Genomic DNA, 26,528 nt, shown 5'->3' on the forward strand with positions numbered 1-26,528 from the left:
GTTCACAGTTTCGGATCCTGGCCGTGGACATATACACTGCTCATCAAGCCATGCTGTGGCAGCATCCATATACAAAATAGAGGAAGATTAGCACAGATGTTAGCTCAGGGACAATCTTCCTCATCAAAAAAAAAAAGATCCAAGGCTGTTTTAGGGGTGATTCCCCCTTCTCTATCATGGGGTCTCTGCATCTCCCTGTACATCTCCCTCTCCATCACTTTCTTAAGTCTGCACAATCAACAAAACAAGCCTGATTTGTAGCATTTGCTGATTTCTGCAACATAAAGACTCCCACCATAGCCTGTTTCAAGCTACAGCATATACGAAGCCACATCCACGTACGGTATAATCCCGGAGGTGGTGGAGTGAAGTAGTAGAGAACACAGATTCCAGTGCAGTTTCTTTTCCAAGTTTCTTTACCTCTCTGAGCCTCAGTTTCCTCATCTGTAAAATGAGATGATAATTCTAATGCTTCCTCCACAAGGTTGTTATGAGGGTTAAATGAGGGAATAAAGGAAAAACACTTAGAGCAGAGCTCACCATTATGTGTCTTTTAACTGTTATGAGCTCTGCTATTAATTTACTGTGATCTTGGGCAAGATCCTTCCTCTCTCTGAATCTTAGTTCTCTTATTTGTAAAAAAAAAAAGGATTATTGTAAATCATCTTTGAAGTCCTTCCAACTCTAGAAGTCTTAGGGCCGTCTATGACTCCCGTTAAAGAGAAATCTCAGTCTGGCTCTCTGGTTTTTAAGCACTTTTCCTGAAATCATAGGTGTGAGACAACTGGGTGGTACAAGAGACAGCCAGGTGGATTCTGTCCAAAGTGTAAAGTTAAAATTAATTGTCAGTCTTGGTCTCACCCTGGGACAACTTCTCTGAGGCCAAAAGTTTCCAGCATCTGGGGCTTTCCCCCTAACTGGCAGCTCCAGGTGCGGGCCAGTTCTGGCTGCCTCATTTGTATGCCTGCCAGGGACCTTTGTTTAGGAACTGTCTGAATCTCCCCAGCTATGTAGGTGCTGAAGGAAATGCCTTTTTTTCTTTTCTTTCTTTTTTTTTTTTTTTAATGGAGAGAAACAGAAATAAAAAGAAGAAAACAAATACAGAGAGAGACTAGATTAATAGCAGTAGAGAGATTGAGAAAAAACACCAGGAGAAAGAGATTTTTCCTACATTTCCTAACAAGGGAAGACAAATACAAACAGAGCTGAAGATAAAATAAAAGCTGATTCCTCCTACAACTCTGGAGAATTTCTTGGAAAGGACCATGTTTAAAATAAACACACTTGCAGCACAGATGGAGGTATTACTTGCCTTTTTCCTTACGAACTCTTAACTCTGGCTGACTCCCTTAATACCTACACCCAAATACCCAATGGAATAATGCTACTATTTCTCCATCCTGGTTGAATTCTACAGGAGCTACACTTATCACCTTAGAACCCAGAATGATTCTAAGAGCTGAAAGTGACCTCAGAGCACCCCTTCTCTCCCTGCAGTATTTTACATAAGAGGAAACTGAGGTTCAGAGAGGTTGGGTAACTTGTCAAGGTCCCACAGACTAGTGACAGAGGTAGGGTAGGTGGTGATTCGTATATCTCCGTGGTACCTGTCCTATCTATCAGGGTCACAGCAAGAAACAGAGGGATCATTGAAGAGAGTTGAAAGGCAACAAGAGATGGTGCGGTACCCTGGGGCCAGTGACAGTAGGGAGACTTGATCACTACTAGACCTTAGGGGACAACAGAGAGGGAGAAGAGAGTGTAGGGAAAGGCCAGTTGACAGGCATCTGCAGAGACCCTGCTTTTAGGAAGGTAGGGTATGTGATGGGGAACAAACAATCTCATGTCCCTCTCTTCCCTCCTTCTAGTCTCCGTTGGCTGAACCTAACCAGAAGCCAGAGGACGAGGAAGCCTGTTGATAAGAGACCAAATAGAGGCCCTGAGCAGGGTGGAAAGCAGATCTGGAGGGGTATAAGACAGCACACCCATCATCATTTTATTTACTGAAATTTCAAACAATGTTGTTTATGCCCCATAATTTGGCCATAGAGTGTGCAACACAGCGAGCCTCCAGGAATGTAAGATACAACAGGAGTCAAGAAGCTGCAAGTTAGGGCACTGAGCTGTCATATACTGATGGAAGCAGAAGACTGGATGGTGGATGGAAGTTTCCAGGGCTGCTCTACTCTTCAGCCCAACACTGACTCCACACAGACCCGGTGGAGATTCGGACAACAGCTCAGGCCCTGCCCTCAAGGAACCTGAGTCTAGTCTACAGAGGGTGAGGCCTGGCTGTAGATGACTGCACATGGAGACCTGCATGATGGTGATGGGCAGGTAAGACTTCTCCAAGTGGGCGACTTCCTGGAGAATCAAAAGTGATATTAACTATAGGAGAGGCAGAGAGGGGCTGGAGTCTCTGTCCTGGGACCTGTGAGGAGATAGTTTGGCTAAGTTCAGGGAAGCCTGGGAGACCCTCTCCTCCCTCAGAGTTAAGTTATCTCTCCAGGGATCTGCTGACTTCCCAGCTCCCTTTGCCTATACCCTGTCTCCTCCTCCCCCACCCTTCCACCTCCCTTCCCTGAAGCCAAAGGAGTCTGGGGTGGAGTCAAGACTCTCAGAAGCTAGTTAAACCAGTTCCTACAGGCCTGCACTGCTGAGGATTAGCCGCTGCAGAAAACTACTGTCCCCAACTGTAGCCACAGCCAGCTACAGATGGTGCAGAGAGACCTGGGGAGGGGAAAGATCTCAGGGAAAAAACTAAACCAGCACCTGACTCCAAACACAGATGGACCCAGACTGGACCTGTAGATGCTGGGGCCTTGCCTGCAGGGCAAAGCTAATACTCGTCACCCCCCTAACCCTGGTCAGCAGTGGCCACTTCTGCCTGAGAGGGCGTCTCCTAGGAGTACCAATGCCTCTTTCCTTGAGGCCTTGCTCCAATTCTACTGGCTCAGCTCCTAGCAGAGTCCTTCATGTTCTCTGAGAAGCTGCCTCTCGACAACGTCTCAGGTGGCCCAGCTTTCAGCTTCTCTCTCCAGGGTTGCTCAGGTTCCCTGCGTCCTGGGGAAAGGCCACAGATGGTTCTTTCTCCAGCTGGGCAGCCTGGCTAAGCCTCTCACCTCTGTAGTTAAAAGGGAAGGCTGCAACCAGGAGGGGTAAAGAGGCTCCTGGGTCCTGCTTGGGTAAACAGCTGGCTGGATGCCCAAGGGCTTGGAGCTTTTTGTCCCAGTTAACTCCAGCCAGTCCCCATGCTCCTGGCTGCCCCAGAGCCACGATTATTTGGACTGAGTTTAAGTGAAGGAGATCTGCCATCTCGCTGGGACTGTGAAATCTCAACAGATGGGAGCCCTCAGAATGCTTTACAGTTGTGCTGTATTTCAAAGCACCTTCACATCCCTTGTCACAGAAGTTCACAACCAGCCCAGAGAGATTCAAACAGCCTACAGTCAAACAGCTGGTTAATGATTAGAGGCAGGATTTAACTAAGAACATCAACCTCAGACCCAGTGCTCTTTCTCCAAGCTGCCTCCTACCTAAGTCCCCCAACCAAAGCTCAGTTTATTGAATTTGGAGATCCAATGGCAACGTCCTGTTCGTTCCTTGCACAGCAAGGTCTATCTGGCTTTAAACAACACACACACACATACTTTTGAGAAGTTGTGTGCATATATTTTTGTAAATCAAATCTGCACATAAAATGTACAGGGAAGCCTGGTTCAAGGATTGCTACTCTGAAAAGTTCCTTGTAGCAAAAAGAACAAACCTCTTTCAAGACTGACATTAAGGCTCTGCCTGCTCCTTCTCCCTCCCGCCCTTAAAAAACATGTTTTGTGCATAACTTTGATCACACTCCATATGGAGTTTGTTTATGCAGGGGTGGTACCTCCAGGGGTTGGGAACTAAGTTCTGGCTCCCCCTACTGGGTGTATGATGGATTCATTGACCCAGGGGAATTTTCTCAGCCTCCCCAGAAGACTCTGGGGCCCTCAGGGCAATCCTGTACTTTCTTGTGCTTGCAAAGATCCTGGAAAGCAGGGATCCCTAAGGAGGGGTGTCATCATGAAAGACTTTCTAGAAGTGTTAGGACATGAGCTACACTTTGAGAGATTTTAACAGCAGGAGTTGGTTGTACGCAATTTCTTTTTGGGTTGAGAGCAATTTTGACAAGGAAAGTACTACGTGAGTTGAGAGGAGTGGATGAGCAGGCTGGCCTATGCAGAGGGTTCCTGCTGAAGGAAAGGGAAGCGAGGAATTTTTGTTTTAGGCTTTTTTTTTGCGAGGAAGATTAGCTCTGAGCTAACATCTGTTGCCAATCCTCTTTGCTCAGGAAGATTGGCCCTGGGCTATCATCTGTGCCCATCTTGCTCTACTACAGCGTGGCTTGACAAGTGGTGTGTTGGTCTGCGCCCAGGATCCGAACCTGCGAACCCGGGGCCACCGAAGCAGAGGGTGGGAACTTAACTGCTACACCACGACACCGGCCCCCGTTTCAGGCTTTTAAAGCAAAGGAGCAATCAATATTCTCTCTCCACTCTCCTCCTTTATTATTAATTTCTTATTCGCCACCAGCACGTGTTGAAAAACTGAGAGGGGGGACATTTTAAGTGACACCCCTAGAACATACAGACAAGCAAAGAAGAAAAAAAAGTATCATCGAAACTCCGCTGTCAACAGACCCACCATTGACATTCTAGTGATAACATTTTAGATGTTCCTACACCTAAATATAGATATGTATGCGTTTTACAAGAGATGCTGCTTTAGAAGCTGGTTTATAACCACTTTGTTATGTAATATGTCTCTGCAATCATTCTATGTCAGTATATATAGACTTACCTGTATGTACTGTTTAAAAAATTTTTCATTATGGAAAATTTCTGTTACAAAATTAGAGAGACTGGTATAATGAGCCCCCATATACCCATCTACCAGCTTCAACAATTAGCAACATATTATAGTTTTAAAACATAATCTAACTCTCTGGATTATTTTATTTATGTATTTATTTTTTGTTTGTTTGTTTTGAGGAAGATTGGCCCTGCACTAACATCTGTTGCAAATCCTCTTTTTTTTCTTTTTTCTCCTCAAAGCCCAGTACACAGTTGTATGTCACAGTTGTAGAGTTGTAGCTCTTCTATATGGGACGCAGCCTCAGCATGGCTTGATGAGCTGTGAGTAGGTCCGCGCCCAGGATCTGAACCAGTGAACCCTGGGCCGCCAAAGCGAAACGCTCGAACTTAACCGCTACGCCACTGGGCCAGCCCCTCTGGATTATTTTATTTTATTTTTATTTATTATTTTTTTTAAAGTTTCAGTAGCATAGTTTTATTGATCCCACATCTGCCCAAACCCTAGACCCTGGATCCCGCAGGCACAAGGCCCTGTGGTCAGCGTGGTGAGGCAATGGCTGCTGTCTCCCTGTCCTTCTTCCCCAGGCGGTAATGGACCTCAGGAAGTGCCCTTAGTCTCTCCGCAGCCTGCTCGGGGGTGAGGTCCCTCTGAGCCTGGGCAAGCAGTTCATAGCCAACCATGAATATCCGTAGAGTGGCAGAGCGCAGGAGTGGAGGGTAGTAACGAGCATGCAGCTGCCAGTGGTCCCAGTGGGTTCCAGCCTCTGATCCTCTGGGAGCCCTGTGCCAGCCCATGGAGTAGGGAAAGGACGTCTTAAAGAGGTTGTTGTACTTGGTCAAGAGCTTCTTCATGATGGAGGCTAGATCATCACCCTCAGCAGGGGTCAGCTCAGGCAGCTGCCACACATGCTGAGGGGGCAGCAGCAGTGTCTGGAAGAGCCACACGGCCCAGAAGGGGACCAGCACTAACCAGTGCTCACTGGTTAGGACCAGACGTTTCTTCCTGAGCAGCTCCTGGCGGCCATACTCCATCAGCAGGGGCTCTCCATGCTGACTCTGATAGGCCCGCTGAGATCGCTCCTCATGCTGGACAACGTTTGGTGGAAAACTGCTGGCCCACACCTGGCAGTGGGGGTGAGGGTTGGAACAGCCCATCATGGCTCCTTTGTTTTCAAAGATCTGCACACTTGGGGCCGCCCAGTGGCTTAGTGGTTAAGTGTGCACGCTTTGATACTGGCGACCCAGGCTCGGATCCTGGGTGCGCACTGACGCACCGCTTCTCCGGCCATGCTGAGGCCGCATTCCACATACAGCAACTAGGAGGATGTGCAACTATGACATACAGCTATCTACTGGGGCTTTGAGGGGGAAAAAAAAGGAGGAGGATTGGCAATAGATGTTAGCTCAGAGCTGGTCCTCCTCAGCAAAAAAAGGAGGATTAGCACGGATGTTAGCTCAGGGCTGATCTTCCTCACAAAAACAAAATAACAAAAACACAAAAAACAAAGATCTGTACCCAAGGATACTGGGTACCCAGCTCCTCTGTGACTGACGCCCATGCATCGATGACAGCACGGATCTCAGGGACTGACGTGAGTGGCAGTGTCACATCTGACCAGGGGTGGAAGCACATGACCTTACAAACTCCTCGAGCGGGCTCAGCATGGAAAAGGGGGTGATCGCTGGGTCCTGGATTGGGGGCATCAGGCTGCAGAGCTGGAAAGTCATTGTCAAACAGGAAAGTGCTGTCATAGTGAGGATTCACCTCTCCATTGTCCTGTGTGGCCCCAGGACACAGAGGGTTGTGGGGGTCATGGTGGGGCACTGTCTTCAGAAGTGGGGGCTCTACTGGCCCCGGCCAGGGCCGCTTCATGTGGTGAGCTGACACCAGCACCCACTCTTCTTGTAGCGGGTTGTAGCGGATATGCTGATGTTCGCTTGCCCGGAAGGCTGTGGCCGTGGCCTCTGCCTCTAACACCTGCTGGCACTGCTCAGGGCCCTCTCCGCTGTGCGACATGAGGCCACCGGGGGGATCGTCTGGAACTTCTGCCCAGCCGCCTCTCTCCCATCTCTCGGTTGGCCTCTAGATTATTTTAAAACAAATCCTTGGGCCGGCCCCGTGGCTTAGCAGTTGAGTGCGAGCGCTCTACTGCTGGTGGCCCGGGTTCGGATCCCGGGCGTGCACCGACGCACCGCTTCTCCGGCCATGCTGAGGCTGCGTCCCACATGCAGCAGCTAGAAGGATGTGCAGCGATGACATACAACTATCTACTTGGGCTTTGGGGGGAAAATAAATAAATAAATAAATAAAACAAATCCTTGACATCATATTATTTCATCTGTAAATAAAATATGTCTAAGAGCTAAGGATTTTTAAAAAACATAACCACAATTATTATACCTAGAAAAAGTAACAATAATTCTTTTCTATTATCTAATATCCAGTCAGTGTCAAATTCTCCCTGATTATCTTTTTACAGTTGCATTGTTTTAAATCAGGATGTAAACACCACCTATGCATTGCATCTGCTTGATATGCCTGTCTCAAGACTCCTTTAATCTATAACAGTTTGCTTTTTTCTTGCTCTTTATCTGTTGGAAAAAACAGGTCATTTTCCCTACAATTTTTGATTTGGTTGTTTGCATCTCTGTTATACCATTGATATGTTCCTCTAACCACTGTATTTTCTGAGAACTGATGGATCTAAAAGCTTTGTCAGATCAAGTTTGATTTTCTGGCCAGAACACTTCTTAGGTAATGCTCTTAACTTCCTATTGCAACTCATCAGGAGGCACGTAACGTCTGGTGCTCTCTCTTGGTGGTAAGATTGACCCGGGAATATTTTAAATTTTCATTTAACCATTTCCTTGTTAATAGACTTAGGATACTTCCAGTTTTTTGCTTCGTTTTTTTGCCATTTAATTCTATAACAACCATCCTTATACATCTATCTTTGCATGCTTGCCTAGAATATTTCCTCAAATTCCCAGAAGTGAAACTGTTGGGTCAATGGATATAATCAATAATTTTTCGACTTGAAAAATACCATTTTGATAGGCTAAGGGCTCCTAATAAAGACCACAGCCACCAGTTAAAGAAACCAATAGCAAAGGACAATAAAATCAATGCTGCCTTTATCTGATGACTCATGCACCCTCAATCCTTAGGGATCCTCCTCACATCCTGGCTGGCCACTCCAGGTCTGCACAGGCAGGCACAAGGCAGATCCTATAGTAAAGCCAGTTTAGGCATCTCAGACCTTAGCTGGATCTCCTATTATCTCCTGCTATCAAGGGGGACTACAGATAGCTGTACCTTTTTTTTTTTTTTTTTTTTTGCTGAGGAAGATTGTCCCTGAGCTAACATCTATGCCCATCCTCCTCTATTTTGCATACGGGATGCTGCTACAGCATGGCTTGATGAGAGGTGCACAGGTCCGCACCCGGGATCCAAACCTGTGAACCCCGGGGCCGCCAAAGCTGAGTGCAAACTTAACCACTACACCACCGGGCCGGCCCTGTACACATTATTGACTAATAAATTCAGGATGGGAAAGCATCCTAAGACTCTACAATCTGCACAATGAAAAGATGACTTACAGTAAAAGTTAACAATGTGGAGACAGTTTGAGATAGGTAGGAAAAAGCAACCAGAGGTAGGCAGTTTTGGGGGATTACTGCCTTGGTCCCAGAAGGGACAGGTTTTCCCTGATAGAATCAATTCAAGTGTGGTTCCGAGCTTTAATTTTTACTTTTACAAGTCTTAGTGCTACTATGTGAGTACAGTTCCTCTTTGTATTATCATACAAGAAAAAATTTTTCTGGGGCCAGCCCCGTGGCTTAGCGGTTGGGTGCGCGCTCCGCTGCTGGCGGCCCGGGTTCGGGTCCTGGGCGTGCACCGATGCGCCGCTTCTCCGGCCATGCTGAGGCGGAATCCCACATGCAGCAGCTAGAAGGATGTGCAACTATGACATACAACTATCCACTGGGGCTTTGGGGGGAAAAAATAAAATAAATAATAAAAAAATCTTAAAAAAAAAAAAGAAAAAATTTTTCTTAAATCTCAAATGTGATTTTATAAAAATTGGTGTCTGAAAATTCCTCAGAATACGCCTGTATTAGCTTGCTAGGGCTGCCAAAACAAATTACCACAAACTTGGTGGTTTTAAAACAACAGAAATTTAATCAGGGTGTCAGCAGGGCCATGCTCCTTCCCAGGGCTCTAGGGAAGGATCTTTCCTTGCCTCTTCCAGCTTCTGGTGGCTCCTGGCGTTCCTTGGCTTGTAGATACATTACTCTAATCTCTGCTTCTATCTTCACATTGTGTGTTCTCTGTGTGTCCCTGTATGTCCTTTCCTGTCTCCTAAGGACTATTCTTGGAGTTAGGCCCACCCTAACCCAGTGTGATCTCAGTTTGATCCTTATCTTAATTATATCTGCAAAGACCCTATTTCCAAATAAGGTCACAATCTGAGGTTCCGGGTGGATGTGAATTTTGAGGGGACACTCTTCAACCCACTAGAGTTCTCAATGTTTTATTGGAAGCCAAAACAAGGCTCACATAAAAATTTAACAAACTCTGCTATAATATTTACTGCATTGAGGACAAACTGCTTGAGGACAGGGATCACTTCCTATTCTTCTTAGACTTCCCTGCACCAGTAGAATAGTTGTGGATGTTAAGGATCCAGGAAATCATCTATTGTATAATCTGAACTCCTCTCTTCATTGTATAAGATGAAAAACCCGACGTCCAGAGAGAGGAAAAGACTTGTTCAAAGTCATATGGCCCTGAGAAGCAGTGGTAGGACTAGAACTGAACCCATATCCTCCCCTTTTAGTCCATACTTACCCTGAGCGGTTGGTACTGGGCAGTGGCATGAATCCCCCTTCAGGTAATAGCAATAGTACCTTTAATCAGGTAATATAATATCCCTGCCATACCACCACCCCTGGAAAAAAAAAAATCTAACAGTGGAACCTTAAGCATGGTGATTGGGGCAATAATGTGCTTTTAGCAGGAGGGCCCTCGGGGGCAGAAGGAGTGGGGGTGATGGTGAAGATGAGGGATGTTTCTCATCAAGCAACACATTACCGGGTCCAAACCGCCACACCTCAGGCCAGGGTACCCAGCACAGTGTTCTCTGCAATCAGCAAATGACCTTGACCCTGGAGAACAAAGAAGCCTCATTATTATTTCCAGTCCTCTGTCCAGGCTGCCACCAGCTAAGAAAAAAGTAGCTATGAGTGAGAGAAGTTTCTTTTCTTTAAGACAGGAGTTGATCATTTGTTTTCTTGCTGTCTATAGCACTAGGGATGTTAATTACAGCTCTGAAGGCTGCTTAACAAGAAATGCAGTAAACATGTGACTCTGAGCTCAGTTAATGAGTATTATTATCCTTTAAAAATTCTGACTTCAGCAATTACACACTAATCAAGAGGAGTGTTCAGTGTTCAGCCCAGAGGGAATGTGTGAGGACAGCTCACATTTCTGTCTTGGAGAGCTGAATCATAAGAGCTCACAACCCCATCTTGAGTTCAGTTCACATGCTCTCTCTAGTGATTTCTCACATGTGTTTCTCTGGATGATTCTTTGGAGGAGCTGAAGCGAGGGCAGAAGAACCAAGAAACCCGAACTTTCTTTTGTCTTCACAGTAGTTCCAGAATTAGAAGCCCAGGTTTCTACTCTCTCAAAGCTTCCAGCCATCTCAGCACACTAGCATGAAATAAAAGCAAGTAACATTGAGTGACCCTCCCTCTCTCTCTTCCTCCCCCGCCAAACTGTTTCCTTCCAGACACTAGCCAACTGAAAAGGAAGAAAAACACTTGGGTCATAGGCTCTTACAGGACTGACCCCCAATGCTAAGCCAAGGGTCTTGCTATTTCTGGGTTCCTATTCTAGGAACTGTCAGGGTGGAGTTGGATCAGAGAGGCCTGGACTGGGAGTCTTCAGCTTTATTAGGAACACTGAGGGCTCTTGGAAGGGCAGGGGCAGGGAACCTGGAGCATAAATGAGGTTCCAAAGCCTTCTACAAAAGGACCCAAAAGATGACAGGAGGAGCCAGTTGACCATTTGGAATGAGGCATGTGGCCTGAGGGAGAACAAGGAAGTTCTTTTACGGCCTGGGAGTAGGGACTGCTGGCAGGAAAGGGAGGGACCTCATGAAGTCCACAAAGCCCTTCTGTGATAACATACTTCGCTGGAAAGTCTGGTTGGAAAATGGGAGCAGAGCCAAGATTCCATGGAGGCCAGAGGCCCAGGCTAGGCCCACGCCACATCCCCTGTCACCTTTCTCTGAGAATGTTTCATGAACATGAGTTCCATAGTAACAACGTAGTGAAGAACCTGACAGGTTCTTCAGTAACCTGACGTAGTGAAGAAGCATTTGTTTTAATCTGCATTTCCCAAAAATAATTTAACCATGGAACATTTTGCAAATACCAATTACTGTTCCATGGATTGGGGATTCTAAAAACCTCATTTTGGGAAAGGCTAATTCCAGTCTCTTTCCAAATGTAACTCTTCTCCTCTAGGAGGTCCTCTCAGTCACTTCAACTCATTCCCCTTTCCCTTCTGTTTTGCAGCCTTTGGTGGTATAGGTAGGTGCCCGTCTGAGTCATGTTCTGAACCAGGCAGTCTCTAAGGCAGGCGTGAAGGGCAGCTGTATGCTGCTTGCCCTGGAAAGGAACAAGTGCCACGTGACAGAGGAATACCCCTTGCCTGGCCTGGCTCTGAGGCCCAGCCCTGATGGGTCTTCCAGAGGTGGCTGTGAGCCGGGTGGTATGATTCAGCAGTCTGCCTTTCTCTCAGCCACAGTCACAAACGGGCTCCAGGAAGAGCACCACTCACTATGGTCACTGTGTCCTCCTCTTACAAAGGGCATCTAGGATCGATGGTTCCAACTTCAAAAAAATGGTATCCTGTTCCCAAAGCACTGTGCAGCCCCTTTCACAGTCATTCTCAGGGCACCCTCCACTGAAGCAGACATGGCCTCTCACCAACCCTGGGGGATGGAAAAGGAGCTGGTCACCTTGCTCAAATCCCTAAAGTCATTCCGAGCAGGGACTAGCACGCTTCCTCCTCATCCTCAGCCTGGGTTGTTTTTCAAGCACCACACTACTCCCCCTGCGCATAACCGCCCTCAACTGGATCTCAGAGCAACTGACCTTGGGCCAGAGCTGGGGACCAGGAGCAAGCAGGTCTCAGTGTTTGTGTGTGTGCACCTGACCTGCCTTTAACCTCGAGGGAACTCCTCTGTTCCCCTTCTGCTCCAAGCAAAGCTGGCACCCCAAGCTGACCTTCCAGCCAGTCATTTAGGGCCTTTTTCCTGCTGCCTCTTGGCTATACATACTCACTCAAACCACTGTGCACTGGAATAATATTTATTTTTTTACTTGGCAAAAAGTCAAGTGCTACATTTTTGAAAACAAAATCTCAAACAAACGCATTACCCATCACAGAAGAGGGTCTGGAAACAGTACAAAACATCCTACTTAAGATCTCTTTTTTTTTTAATATACAAGTTGGTTTAAAATGATAGAAGTTCTGTGAGAACTAAGAAATCTACAGCTTGTAGTTTAACAATAGAAAAAAATTAAGACAATTAAAAGATCTATAGCATCCAGCATTTTGCTTAATTCCCTGTTTATAGCACCTATTTCTCTAGGTTAGAAGATGAGAATTCTAGAACCTGTGGTGTATGCCTTGCATCACCAAGATAGGGTGGACTTGCTGTCTCCCCTCCCCACCAGCCCCCGTCACAAGGGAGAAGACACTCTTTTTTTCCATCTCCCCACTTACACCCACAGCACAGGGGGATAACTGGGAGAGCAACTCAGAAACCGGAGTGCAGGAATAAATATGACTTTTCCTTTCCCCAGGATGGGCTGTTGACAGAAGCAGAGTATGTGCTTAGAATGGAGGAGGAATCTGTGGGTGGGAACAGCTGTTATCTGCAACATGATGCGTAAAAAGCAAGGAATAACTGGACATCACGGTCAGCCAGTTGCCTGCAAGTTTAAAAATCTCACACTAAATAGACACTTCAAGGGAGGAACAAATTACTAATCACATGGATGCTTTTACATGCACAATGTTGCTGGCTGTAGGCCACCCCCTCACCATCCCAGGGCTGAACCAACAGAGCGGGAGAGGTGGCTTCAACCCCAGCCCCACTGTATTAAGAGAATGAACATTCCAGACATGAAGCACTCACTACACACAGATAAACCCCCTGCTCACCCCCACCCTCCTGGACTGAACCCAATTTAGAACACAAAAGCAGAACCCATTGGGGAGAAGAAAGGACACAAAGCCAAGGGGACTGAGTAAGTGAATCTCAGCAGACTTGAGGCCCCCAGCTCCAGACCCCTGAGACACCAGAGCAGGTCTTGTTTGAGGGGAGGGAGAGGGAGGTTGGGATGAAGATTCTCTTCACCAAGCCCTACCAAGCCTTCTGCAGCCTCCTGAGCTGCATCTGGATGGAGACTCTCATGTTTTAGGGAGTGGCCACTGGCTAAGCAGATGGGAAGCTGAAGTGGCAGTGGCACGTACACACACAAAGTGTTCTTGCCCCGGGGGACACAGAGATGGGAAGACAGGGAGGGGCTGAGTCACTCAGGAGTTCTGGCGTGAGAGGCCCAGGAAGCTACAGTCTAACTCAGAGGGTTTTCCTGGTGGTGGTTTGTTTTCCTTTCTGTTTTTACTTCCTATCATCAGTGCTGTTAGACTTTAAAAAACAAGATCAAGACTAGTCCCAAAGCTGGACTCTGTGAATAAAGTTGTTTCTTTTATAAATATTTTAATTACAAATGATCCTCACTCCAGGTAATTTCAGTGCCACACCGGCACACAAGTTCACACACACACACACACACACACAACAAAGCCCCCAAACTTTCACAGAAAGTCTGACAGCAACCACATTATTATAAAGGAGCCCTACCTCTCAAGAGTGAAGTAAGGGTGAGAACGACTATGTCAGCCTGAAGAAGCCAGAGCGGGGAGAGTAAGTCACTCAAAGAAAAAATACAAACAGGGATTAACAACAATGTTTGGTTGAGAAGCCAGAAAGAAAAACGATAGTAAAGTAAAATTCTGATTACCAAAAGGGAAACAAACAAACAAAAAACCCTTCAGATTTTTTAAAGAGCTTCGTCCTGTCAAGAGCCTAAACCAAAGGAAAATTCTGGTGTTCCCACTAAAATATGAGGGCTTCACACAATTGGAAAAAATCAAAAAAAGAAACAAGAAAACTGAGAATGGAAGTTAGTGTAAATCTCTGCATTTTGGGGGAGTTAGCTGTCATTAACTCCAGAGCCCAGCATAGTTTCCATGGAGCCCTGAGGGGAGGGGACCTCCTGCCACAAAGAGTTTCGTTCCGGACGAGTCGTAGCAGTGGGTGTAAACAGCATTGGGGAAGAAATCAATGTCCGAAAAGTAATTCCTCCAGGTTTCATCATGATTCTACAGGAAGAGAAAGAGACTCTGTTAGCACCTCTAGCAAGGGGGCAGCAAGGGTGAGGAAGGGGCAGGAATGCTTTCTGGTCTCCTGAAGAGGAAAGGATCTGGCATCTACAACCTGACGTCAGGATAATGGTGCTCATGGGAATCAGGGCCTCATTTTTCCAACTGAACATTAGGGAGGAACTGAGCAGGCTGAAGAACTGCTACACAAACCTAAAGTCTTCTCAGGGCAGCTGGAACCAAACTCTTTAATAATTCACTGGCAGCCTCAGTGGGAGGTTCCTTCTCCTTCCTGCTCTATTATTACCTGGAGGGAATCCTGGGTCAACCAGTGTGTCTTATTGGGCCTGTTTTCCCAAGGACATGCAGACACAAAAGCAAAATCAAGGGACTGAGCCTCTGCTCCAAGGAGTGCCTCTTACCAGGGAAAACATATGTGGACAGGTGGTGTGTCAGTAGGGGGGAGTGGGTGGTCAGAGTGAAGACAATTTTTCTGTCACTGTCCAGTAACCAAGTCACGCAGGGGCTTACTTACCAGCCAGCCTTTGCCAGTGGTTAGTTTCAGATTCTCCCCTGCTAGTCTGGGCTTGGACCCATAACAAGCAGAGAGCCTCTCTTCCAGGAATCTCTGAGCTCGGATGTCATAGAACAGCAGGGAGCCCTGCCCTGTACCCACAGTGATGATGTGCTCATAGAAGCTCACTGACCGGATCCCTGAGAGAGAGAAAGGGGAATGAGCAGGGAGCGCATGCACTTGACAGTCAGCTAGCCTGAATTTCTCCGACACTGAGTTCACATGGCACCAAATACCAGACAGTGCCTTTCCCAAGGCAGGTGCAGCTCACGTGAAAGCCAGCGGACCATGATGCCACACCACCATCCATCCACTAACAGGAACCTTCTGGTCAGTCTCAGAGAAGTGCCAGACGCCTGATGATGCTCAACATGCTTTTGGCCTAAGACCTTAAGTGTGCCCTGAATCTCCCTAAACTCCCCTAGACTCACTCGAGTCATCTTTCACAATTCTACGCTCTTCTCTATTATATGTTTCCAACCTGTACTGAAACTAAGGATTAGCTGCATATATACAAACTATTACATTAACAAGGACTTCCTCATATTTGACCTAAAACCACTACCATGACACACTGGAAGAGGTCTTTGTTTGGCATTAAGTGTGTTATGAGGGTGGCAGACAGCCTAGAACTGAAGCACTCAAAGGAGCATCGTGTCTCACTCATAGTGTGAATTTAACACAAGTCACCTAACCACTCCGGGTCATAGGCAAAAGACATCTGTTGCATCTGTGGATATATGTGGATGCATCTGTGCATGGGGTATGAAGATGTCTCTTGGAACATAAGAGGTGCTCGATAATATTTATGGAATCAGTATTTCCTTATTAGGAGTGAAAGCTACTCCTGTAACAGTAACCAAAATCTCTTAAAACTTTCCATTGCAGACAGCATTCCAGCCAAGCCTACTTCTTCTCTCCCTTACTACTCTCATTACACACATTATTCTCTCTATTTTGAAATGGGAGTGTCTTAACTAGAATGAAAACAAACCCAAAACAAAAGCCACATCTGCAATATCTGCATGAAAATAAACATTACTTGAAAAAGAAAGGCTAGGGGCCGGCCCCATGGCTTAGCGGTTGAGTGCACACACTCCACTGCTGGTGGCCCGCGTTCGGATTGGATCCCGGGCGCGCACCGATGCACTGCTTGTCAGGCCATGCTGTGGCGGGGTTCTGTATAAAGTGGAGGAAGATGGGCACAGATGTTAGCTCAGGGCCAGTCTTCCTCAGCCAAAAGAGGAGGATTGGCAGATGTTAGCTCAGGGCTGATCTTCCTCACAAAAAAAAAAAGAAAAGAAAAAGAGAGGCTAAACTGTGATCCATATTGTGCCTTTTAGGGCTCTCAGGATAACACAGCCACATTTTTGCATGAGAAGGGGGACAACATGAGATGAAGAAGAAAATGCACTTCGTTAAGTTGGATGACCCGGATTCTGGTCCCCAGCTGTTCCCCCAACAACCTGTGTGATGCTGGGCAAGTTATTTAACTACTCCGGGTCTCAGTCTCCTCAACTATAAAATGGAGTTAACACTATATTTTCCTACCTGCTTCCCACAGGGTTCCTGGTAAGATGAAATGAGATATCAAATAAAGGTATTCTGAAATCTTAAAGTACAGTACTAACATAAGTCTCTCTTTTTATTCCTCAATAAAGAATGAGGGTGCTCTCACAGAGAATATGCTATAAAAGATGGGAGGCTTAAGACTAATTCACCCAGTGGTAAGAACTAAATGAAATATTTTCTTCAGCTTTACTGAGTTATAACTGACATACAATACACTGCACATATTTAAAGTATTTAATTTGAAGTTTTAACATATGTATATATCCATAACACTATCAGGACAATCAAAATAACAAACATGTTCATCATCCCCAAAAGTTTCCTCATGCCTCTTTGTAAACTCCTCCTCACCCCATCATGCCATCCCTTAGCATAAAATGAATTTTATACTTCAGGCAGGGCTCCAGCCAAAAATTACCACAGGAGAGAAAGTAGGGCTCTGTGAAAGAACATGGCAACCATCAACATCCTGACCACTGGTTTCCACCAAAGGCTTCTGTGGCCACACATCTGTCTGTGGTATTTGAAGCTCTGCTGCCATATGCAGGTATTTAAGCTCCCCTCTCGTGTCACCAAACACCCCCACCAGGTTCTATAAAGACTGGTACACTTATTTGGAAACCAACATAGAAACTAAAGGTCAAAACCCAAGTGCAATGCAGCTGTAAGCCTGAGAGGCACCCTGGGACTCTTACCACTGCCTCGCTCCCTGGAGCAAACAGACTTGACATTGTACGATGGCTGCCGTGGATCCAAGAAGGAGACATGAGCTTGGGAGCCCACTGCATACACTGACCATTCACTCCCATAGGCCAGACACACATTCTCACGGCAATATGGCAGTTTGGTGGAGAGGAGCTGAAAACAGAGAGAAGAGATATACCCGTGGCATTACCAGAGAGCATACGGCAGGGCTTTGTTCTTTTTTTTTTTGTGAGGAAGATCAGCCCTGAGCTAACATCCATGCTAATCCTCCTCTTTTTGCTGAGGAAGACCAGCTCTGAGCTAACATCTGTTGCCAATCCTCCTCCTTTTTTTTTTATCCCCAAAGCCCCAGTAGATAGTTGTATGTCATAGTTGCACATCCTTCTAGTTGCTGTATGTGGGACGCGGTCTCAGCATGGCCGGAGAAGTGGTGCGTGGGTGCGCGCCGGGGATCTGAAACCGGGCTGCCAGTAGCGGAGCACGTGCACTTAACCGCTAAGCCACGGGGCCGGCCCAGGGCTTTGTTCTTAGATGCCCACCTCTGTGGGCTTCCCTCATACACAGCCACACCAAGTCACAGACAAAAAGACAAGCCCCAATTAAGGAAATAATGCCCTGTTCTACCCCTAAGTACATAAGAGAGGGTGACTGTAATAGACAATAAGACCTAGTTACCGCAGAGGATTGGTTAGGGAAAAAGGTCAGGCTGGAATTAAATAATCAGAGGCAGAGGGAAAGGCCAAGATCTACAGGATGCTTCCAGGGATAAGCCCAGGGCACTAAAGCCAAAGTCCTACTCTGTTCTCTCTGCCGGGAAAGAGCCATCACCCTCCTCACTGCTCTTCAGTTAAAGTGGCCGATTTCTGGCTACCCCCAGCCTAACTCCCCAATTGTGTGAGAGTTGTACACTACAGAAAGCACACGCATGGGACGGGCTCAACCCCAGACAACCCCAGTCAACCTTAACCTTGGATCCTTGTCATTCAGCCAATCCTCAGTGGGTGCCTACTGCATGTTAAGGCACCAAACAAGGTGAGTGGAGCTCAAAGGCTGCTGTAACTTGAAGGAATTAATAATTCCCGGAGCTTGGCTTCCCCTTGAGAAAGAGTCTACCACAGAAGTAACAAGCAGCAAGGGCCTCTGGGACAAGAAGAGGGCAAATGATCCACAGGTAGGTTTAACCTTATGCAAAAGGTGCTTGTAAATTAAGTCCATTTTCTCATTACCTTACATGGTTATTTCAGAGATGGTTTATCTTAATTTAATTGATCTTCAGTTGCCAGGGGTTCCTAACGTTTAGGTTTTCCTGCTCTCCCAACATGCAAATAGTCAATAATCCATATGCAAAGACTGAGATGCACTGTGGACTGGAGGACTGCTGGTTAGAGGAGCCTCTCAGCAAGCCCTTGCAACGGGAAAGAGCTGCCCCATCTGATCTCTCTCTTTTTTTTTTGTGAGGAAGATCAGCCCTGAGCTAACATCCATGGCAATCCTCCTCTTTTTGCTGAGGAAGACTGGCCCTGGGCTAACATCCATGCTTATCTTCCTCTACTTTATAATTTATTTATTTATTTATTTTTTCCCCCAAAGCCCCAGTAGATAGTTGTATGTCACAGCTGCACATCCTTCTAGTTGCTGTATGTGGGACGCGGCCTCAGCGTGGCCGGAGAAGTGGTGCGTCGGTGCGCACCAGGGAGCCGAACCCGGGCCGCCAGCAGCGTAGCGCTTGCACCTAACTGCTAAGCCACAGGGCCAGCCCGATCTTCCTCTACTTTATATGGGACACTGCCACAGCACGGCCTGACAAGTGGTGCATAGGTGTGCTCCCGGGATCCGAACCCAGGCCGCCAGCAGTGGAGCACGCACACTTAACGGCTACGCCACGGGGCTGGCCCCCACTCTGATCTCTTCAAAAGACTTTCCTTCAAGAGAGGTAGGCCAGACTCAGAATTTCAGGCACATGGCAATCACATGCCCAGACGCTTGGAGAACTGGTGCTTTAGCCAAGAATGAAAAGGTTGAGGGAAAATTAAAATATCTTATTTATTTATTTATTTTTTGGTGAGGAAGATTGGCCCTGAGCTAGCATCTGTGCCAATCTTCCTCCATTTTGTATATGGGACGCCAAAACAGCATGGCTTGATGAGTGGTGTATAGGTCTGCACCTGGAATCCGAAACCGTGAATCCCGGGCTGCCGATGTGGAGCACGCAAACTTAACCACTATGCCACTGGGCCAGCCCCTGAAGTATTTTAACTGTAAGGTGAGTTTTTAGGTAAAACCACTAAGTCATGTTCATCACACCTTAGACAGTGTATTTTCAGCTTTCCAGAGATGAAAGTAGCCATCCAGAGACACTGCTCCCAATTCCTACAAAAGCAATGAAAAACAGGTTATATTCCAATCTGTAGCAACTATTATACAGTAGTGAGCAGGGGAAGACCCTGAAGGTTGGGGTCCTCCCATTCTTCACTCCTATCCCATGACAATTCCAGCAGGGGTGCCACGGATTATCAGCCCATCATCTCATGGAATGTGGCTGGACAGCATATTAAATCGAGGCTGCTTCTTGAAAGAACCCAAGAAGCAAGTCCAGATTCTCGCAATAGCGTAGAAACCCATGGTTCAGAGTCCTTACTATGCAATCATTCCCCTGACATTCTGTTGGATAGTTGGAGCGGAGCACACACATGAAGCATAGTTTCCTAAGTCTCAGTGTCAGAGCTTCTATAAGTGAAGGGTCTAAGCTAGGAGAGATGTCAACCCCTAAGCTTGAAATATGGATGGGAGACAGGAGGCTAAAGGAACTACCCTTCAAATTGTGGCCTGATTCAGAATTTGAAAGAAGGCTTTCTCCTCTTTTGGCTCTGGGTCTCCATCCCAATACTCTACTTAATACTCCAGTTTCTTTCTTTCTTTTTTTTTTTTTGGCGAGGAAGATCAGCCCTGAGCTAACATCCGATGCCAATCTTCCTCTTTTTGCTGAAGAAGATTGGCCCTGGGCTAACATCCGTCCCCATGTTCCTCTACTTTATATGGGACGCCGCCACAGCATGGCTTGACAAGCACTGCGTCGGTGTGCGCCTGGGATCCGAACCAGCGAACCCTGGGCCACTGAAGTGGAGCGCACACGCTTAACCACTGCGCAACTGGGCCGGCCCCAATACCCTAGTTTCAGGAGATCTGACTCAATGATTAGGTAAGACCCGGTGGCAGTGTTGAGAAGAGGCAGTGAAGAATGAAAAGAAACTGAATACCGAAGAGAAAAAAGTGATTGTTTTCAGAGGCATGTATGAAAATAACACCCAAAATAGAACACCTGCAAAGGCATGTGCAAATGAGAGTCAAACCAGAGTGGCCCTGGGGGACTCTGAGAGGCTGACCCACAAATGTGGATCATCCAGAGAAATACTGCAGAGCTCAATGCAAGGGGTGGGTTTCCTCATCTCACTTATAATTTCTCACCAGCACCCGTCAGCCTTCAAGAGGTGCTCTGGGTGCAGAACCCAGCTATGCAGCAAGCACTGACTTGGGGAGGGAGAAGGGAAATGCATAAGCCAAGAAGCTGAAGCAAGAGGAACAGGCTTCTGGGAACCTTTGGCGAGCTCATACCTTGTTCTTGTTGTTGAAGGCCAGAGCCCGGACCTTGCAGTTGTCAGGGTTTGTGTCCTCCTTGGGGATGTCCTTTAAGGCCTTGTGAGTGATGTGAGCATACACAGGGACCTGTGACACATTGTGCCTTGCATCACTTTTGGTCAACACATCGTCTGTCACCTCCCAGAGTCCCATAGAACCATCACGTGAGCCTGCAGGGCAGGGAGACCACAGATATCAGACAGACCCAACTCTCCATGCAGCAGTCCCACAGAAGCCAAGATGGGCTTTCTTAGTCTAGCTCTTTGAGTGTCATCCTCATATGTACGGAAGCCTGGTCAGATGGCTCACCTCAAAACAGAGAGCAGTATGCATTTTAACAGCTACACCAAGAGAATGATTCAAGTAAGGTGTAGGAGTTAAAATATAACCTTTAAGCTTAACATGGTTGGTGGGATTTTTCAAAAGAGAGTTTTATACAGTTTGCTAAAGCTCAGTTATTTTCCAAGCCAAATGTTTAGGTCACTTGGGCACGCACAGGTAATTTCCACTGGGGGAGCAGGAGGGTCTGGGAAGCTCCACTCTAGATCAGCAGTGCTGAACCTTTTCTGAGATTTGTACTCCTTTGAGAGACTTACGAATGTTAAAGATCCCTTTCTCTAGTAAAACACACAAAAACACTACATTGTACATTCAACTTCAGGGAGGTTCAAGGGCCTCTTGAAGGCTTTCCACAGACCCACAGGAACCACAATCCCCATATTAAGAATGACTGTTCTACATAAAATGAATGCTGAAAAAGAGAAACACTTTTCTTTAGCAAACAATAATGAAGCACTTAAAAAACTAAGAACACTTTTCTGTGAATTGAGCCCTAAATACACTGCTGGTGGCAAGCTAAAAATGAGACCATGTTTCTAGAGTATAACTGAGAAATCTCTGGCAAGTCCCAGAAAGTTTGTGTCCCCATCTAGGAATAATCCACTATCACAGACCCACATACAAAGATGTTTATTCAGAACAATCTATATGTCCAATAATAGGACTGTTAGAAAAGAGAATATCAAGAACCACTAGAAAATCATGTTTTAAAATTCCTTTTCCAGTAAAGTTATTTGCCAACTTTCCTTTGAGACCAGAAGGTGCCCTTCCCACACTGCAAATCTCCTGAATGCTTCACAGTAAAAATTGTCTATCATGGGAGAAATATCATCCAGTTTGCATCATAAGGCTTGTGGGCAGGGATTCAAAGCAGAGGGTTCATCACGTGTGAAATCTATAAAAGGCCAGAGAGAGAAGGGCACATCTGGAGAACTACACACGGTTTATTATGCAAATTGAAAAAATAAAACTACACAAGTTTTTTTTTCAAGCGTACTGAAATGTTGAAAGAATTTTACAACAAATTGTATACTTATACCTATATTCTATCATCACCATTTGATTATACTTGCTATATCACATATCTATCCCCATATATCCATCCTTCTATATGATCCTATTTTAACCAACTAAAAACTATGTACTGAGGGCCGGCCCCGTGGCTTAGCGGTTAAGTGCGCCCGCTCTGCTACTGGCGGCCCAGGTTTGGATCCCGGGTGCGCACTGATGCACCGCTACTCCGGCCATGCTGAGGCCGCGTCCCACATACAGCAACTAGAAGGATGTGCAACTATGACACACAACTATCTACTGGGGCTTTGGGGGCAAAAAAAAAAAAAAAAAAGGAGGAGGATTGGCAATAGATGTTAGCTCAGAGCCAGTCTTCCTCAGCAAAAAGAGGAGGATTAGCATGGATGTTAGCTCAGGGCTGATATTCCTAAAAAAAAAAAAAAAAAAAAGTACTGAGAAAAGACTAGCAAGATATATTTCAAAATGTTAATAGTGGTTATCTCCGGGTTGAGATCTTGTGGGTAATTCTTATTTTCTTTTTTGTTTATCTGTATTTTAAAAATTTCTTACAATCAACATGTATTACTTTTACAATAAGGAAAAAATTACTTAGAAAACTAATTTGGCAGCAACATGAAGATTAAATTGGAGGAGATAAGACTAGAAGCAGAGAGAAAATATGGCAGGATATTGGAGTAATTCAAGAGAGAGATGATAAACACTCAGGTAGAGAAGACAGAAAAGAAATGGATGCATATAAGAGGTATTTTAGAAACCAGTATCAACACGGCTAGGTAATCTAAGGAGCTGGAAGAGCCTAAGATGAGTCTTAGTTCTCCGGCTGTGCAGCTGGGTGGAAGGAGAGAGCATTTACCAATGTACATCAACGTGCACACAGTGAGCCTTGGAAGGGAGATGATGAGTTTGAATATACTGATTTTGAGGTGGAATGTTCAGGGGTTGATGCTCATCATTAAATTTGCACATTAACACTGGTTAACAAGTATTAAGCATTTTCAACATCGCAGCCATTGTGCATTATCTCACTTAATCTTCCCAATGACCCTCTGAAGTATATATAATCATTATCCGTGTTACAGATGAGGAAACCCAAGTCTCAAAAAGCTTAACTAACTTGCCCAAGATCACAATGCTAATAAGTGGTAGGACCAGGATTCAAATTCAGGTCTCTAATACTAGAGCCAATGTTCTTTTGTTTTTTTTAGGAAGATTGGCCCTGGGCTAACATCCACCAATCCTCCTCTTTTTGCTGAGGAAGACTGGCCCTGGGCTAACATCCATACCCATCTTCCTCCACTTTATATGGGACACCGCCATAGCATGGCTTGACAAGCAGTGCGTCTGTGCACGCCCAGGATCTGAACTGGGATCTGAACCGGCGAACCCCAGGCTGCCGCAGCGGAGCGCACGCACTTAACCAGTTGCGCCACCGGGCCAGCCCCTAGAGCCAATGTTCTTAAAACCTGCTACAATGTTCAGGAAATGCAGACTTGGGAGTCATCAGCCTGAAAACACAGGACACTAGCAGGGTACCTGAAAGAAGAGACGAGAAGCTCCCAAAACAAAGCCAAGTCCTGGCTCCCAACAACCAAATTTAGTGCAGGTTACTGTCATAAGGACAATCCCTATAGAGGTGACATGACTCAGCCTCTGCCCTCAAGGAGCTCTCATTCCTTGGGGAGACAAATGACAGGGAATCCAAAAGCTTCTGAACCCCTCCTGGGTAATTTTGCCCTTTGACTATGCTTGTTCATTCGATTTATCTTCCCTCCTGGCTGCTTTCTATTGCCTTACAAAGAATCCAAAGAAGAAATATTTATGTTCCCTTAGCTTTGTTAGTTGCAGTTCTAAGCATGGGCTTTGAAACTAGACCCGGATTCAGATCCTGACTCCATCTCTCACAATTTGTGTGGCCTTTGGCAAGTTATAATAACCCCTCAGAATCTAAATTTTCTCATTTGTGAAATGAGGCTAATAATACAAATCTTCTATTATTGTTTTGAAGATTACATGTGAAGTACTTAATTTAGCAACTATTATAATTATTTTTATTTTGGAATCTGGAATGAGGAATTGTATTTTTACATACGGGTATCGAGCAAAGCTGGTTAGCATTCTGAGCCCACTTTCTAGGCTGCTGTGGGTAACCAGAAAGCATTTTTGTATCTCTAGGTTATGTTCTCTACACTCATTTCCATTATTTTTCTGGCTGTTCTATCACTGGGAAAGAAATGCCCCCAGTCCCATACAGCTTTTATCAAGAAACTTAATGTTACATAGTTATACAGAAAATAATAATTGCTCCTAATACTTTGCAGAGTACATCAATTTTCCAAAACAATTTCACAACCATTATCTCAAAGAAGCCCCACCAAAACATCTCAACATGCCAACATGCTTTTGGGAACAAGGCAGAGTATGAATAATAAACGAAGTATGCCAGTACCTCTACATTCCAGATCAGGAATATACAGGAGAAATGACTTATCTGATGTGATAAGTCAGAGAAAGAGTCAATATTGGAAGCAAGATCTCCTGGCCCCTGGCTGATGGTCTGTTTACTGAGCTATCCCAATCACAACACTAACGCTTTTCAACCTCTAGCCCCCACTCCACCCCACACCAAAAGCTCCCCACAAAAGGGCAATTTTACCAGACACCGCCATGTTGTCGCTGATCCACGCAATGGAAAAGATCCAGTCCTTGTGTCCATCCTTGGAGGGGAGGGAGTGACACGTACAGGGAGGAAAAAAAAACAAATCAGTAAAATCAAGATCACAGTGTATGCTCTTGAAAAGCATACGTATCTCACTGAAAATATCTTTGTAAAAATTACAACTCTGATCTCTGATGATCTTAACCATAGGGCATGATCCCACAATGTTTAACTTCTGTCTTGAGGAGCTCAAGTTGGAATGGAACTGGCATTCCTGTGGGCAATAAACATGTCTGGTGGACACACGGCTCTGGCCTTCTTTCTCTGGATATCTTATTTGGAGCTCCTATACACAATCACCCACCTCACATCCCTCCAACCTCATCCTACCTTGCTACCTGGGACAATAGCTATAACTGACCTCTTTGCTGCTCCTTCTATCTGGAACTCTCTTCCTCCAGACATCAACATGGCTTGCACCCTCATTTCCTTGAAGTCTCCCTGCTCAATATCATTCTTATCAACGAGGCCTTCCCTGACTCTCCTCTGAGATAGCATTCTCCACCACACTCTCCATCCCTTTAGTCTGCCTTTACTCTCCTCCATGGCACTGACCACACTGACATACTGCTGGTAAATACTGATTGTTTATATGGTTTATATACTGGTTCATATGTCTCCCTCCATTAGAACATAGGCTTCAAGAGGGTGGCGGCTTTATCTGTTTTATTCACTGCTATGTCCCCAGTGTCTAAAACAATGCCTTGCCATAGAAGGCTCAATAAACAGTTGCTGAAGGAATGATTTAATGAACTTTGCTCTCTGATTTCAGATAGTGGGAGATGTGTGAACACTGTGGATTCAAACACCAACCCATTGCTGCTGGCCCCTCAGGTGTACTGCTTGCCCCTTCATCAAACTTATACTCTGTCAACACACTTGATACTCCTGATGGGGAGTCCAGTCCCCATTCTGATATCTCCACCCCTACACTCAGCCCACTGTCCCTAGAGTTAGCAGAAATCTAGAGGAAACCACCTGTTCCCAGAGGTCTTATGGGGAGAGGATCCATGTTACCACCAGGCTCTGTTTAAAAACAAGGCTACTTCTGACTACCATCATTGGGGAAACTTACATCTCCCACACACACAGGATCTAGCGTAGGCAGCCGGTAGATGGCAAGACTGTTGGGGTTGTCTCCTCCAGTAGCTAACAGTGTTCTAGAGGGATTCAGCTCGATAGCATGGATACCACAGCCCTGCTGGGTCACACCTCCAGGCTCTCGGTCCTTCAGAATGGGAATCTTGGTGATCTGGCTTGTCTGGACATCCACTACAAATAGCTACAAGAGAATAGGGATACAGAAGCTGAACACAGTTTCTCCTTCATGTGGCTGACCCTGGGTACAAACATCCATTCATTCAATTATGCTACTTTTAATTAATGTCTGCTACATGCCAGATCCTGGGAATTATTAAAGCCATGGTCAGGGCTACCAGTCAAATGAACCTGACTAAAGATTTTCTGCCAGTTTGGGGGTATTTTATACATATTTTCTCTACCCATGCATAGAAACTTAGAACCAAAACACAATTCCCAGAACACATCACAACCACTATTAAAGTACCTATGAATATGACTAGGTTTGCTGGAGTGACCTGAGACACATGACAAGAGTTTTGAATATCTCACTGC

At 45.8% G+C, this 26,528-nt stretch overlaps 2 protein-coding genes across 2 annotated transcripts in view; both read right to left on the bottom strand.

Moving 5' to 3' along the window:
- Positions 1–5,323: 5,323 nt before the first annotated feature.
- On the bottom strand, positions 5,324–6,917 carry LOC131420174 (galactose-1-phosphate uridylyltransferase-like). Its single transcript, XM_058565986.1, has 2 exons — positions 6,358–6,917; positions 5,324–6,032 (listed from the first exon to the last, which is right to left on the bottom strand). The coding sequence occupies exons 1-2, from the start codon at positions 6,868–6,870 to the stop codon at positions 5,391–5,393; spliced, it is 1,155 nt and encodes a 384-aa protein (XP_058421969.1). The 5' UTR covers positions 6,871–6,917; the 3' UTR covers positions 5,324–5,390.
- A 5,305-nt stretch (positions 6,918–12,222) lies between these two features.
- DCAF12 (DDB1 and CUL4 associated factor 12) overlaps positions 12,223–26,528 on the bottom strand; it is a 33,739-nt gene continuing 19,433 nt past the window's right edge. The window contains exons 3-9 of the mRNA XM_058565983.1: positions 25,969–26,175; positions 24,831–24,891; positions 20,783–20,976; positions 19,475–19,540; positions 17,161–17,323; positions 14,855–15,033; positions 12,223–14,319 (exon numbers count right to left, since the gene is read on the bottom strand). Of these exons, the coding sequence (XP_058421966.1) occupies positions 14,161–14,319; positions 14,855–15,033; positions 17,161–17,323; positions 19,475–19,540; positions 20,783–20,976; positions 24,831–24,891; positions 25,969–26,175 (1,029 nt within the window). The 3' untranslated portion in view covers positions 12,223–14,160. The remainder of the gene's footprint in view (positions 14,320–14,854; positions 15,034–17,160; positions 17,324–19,474; positions 19,541–20,782; positions 20,977–24,830; positions 24,892–25,968; positions 26,176–26,528) is intronic.

This window comes from Diceros bicornis, chromosome 22 (genome assembly GCF_020826845.1).
Source record: "Diceros bicornis minor isolate mBicDic1 chromosome 22, mDicBic1.mat.cur, whole genome shotgun sequence".
NCBI lineage: Eukaryota > Metazoa > Chordata > Mammalia > Perissodactyla > Rhinocerotidae > Diceros > Diceros bicornis.

What these genes read in the sequence shown, in the direction of transcription:
- LOC131420174 (XM_058565986.1), bottom strand. Translation starts at nt 6,870, where the DNA reads ATGTCGCACAGCGGAGAGGGCCCTGAGCAGTGCCAGCAGGTGTTAGAG. An exon ending in ATCCTTGGGTACAGATCTTT is followed by an intron (nt 6,033 to 6,357) that starts GTTTTTTGTGTT and finishes CCAAGTGTGCAG; the next exon opens with ATCTTTGAAAACAAAGGAGC.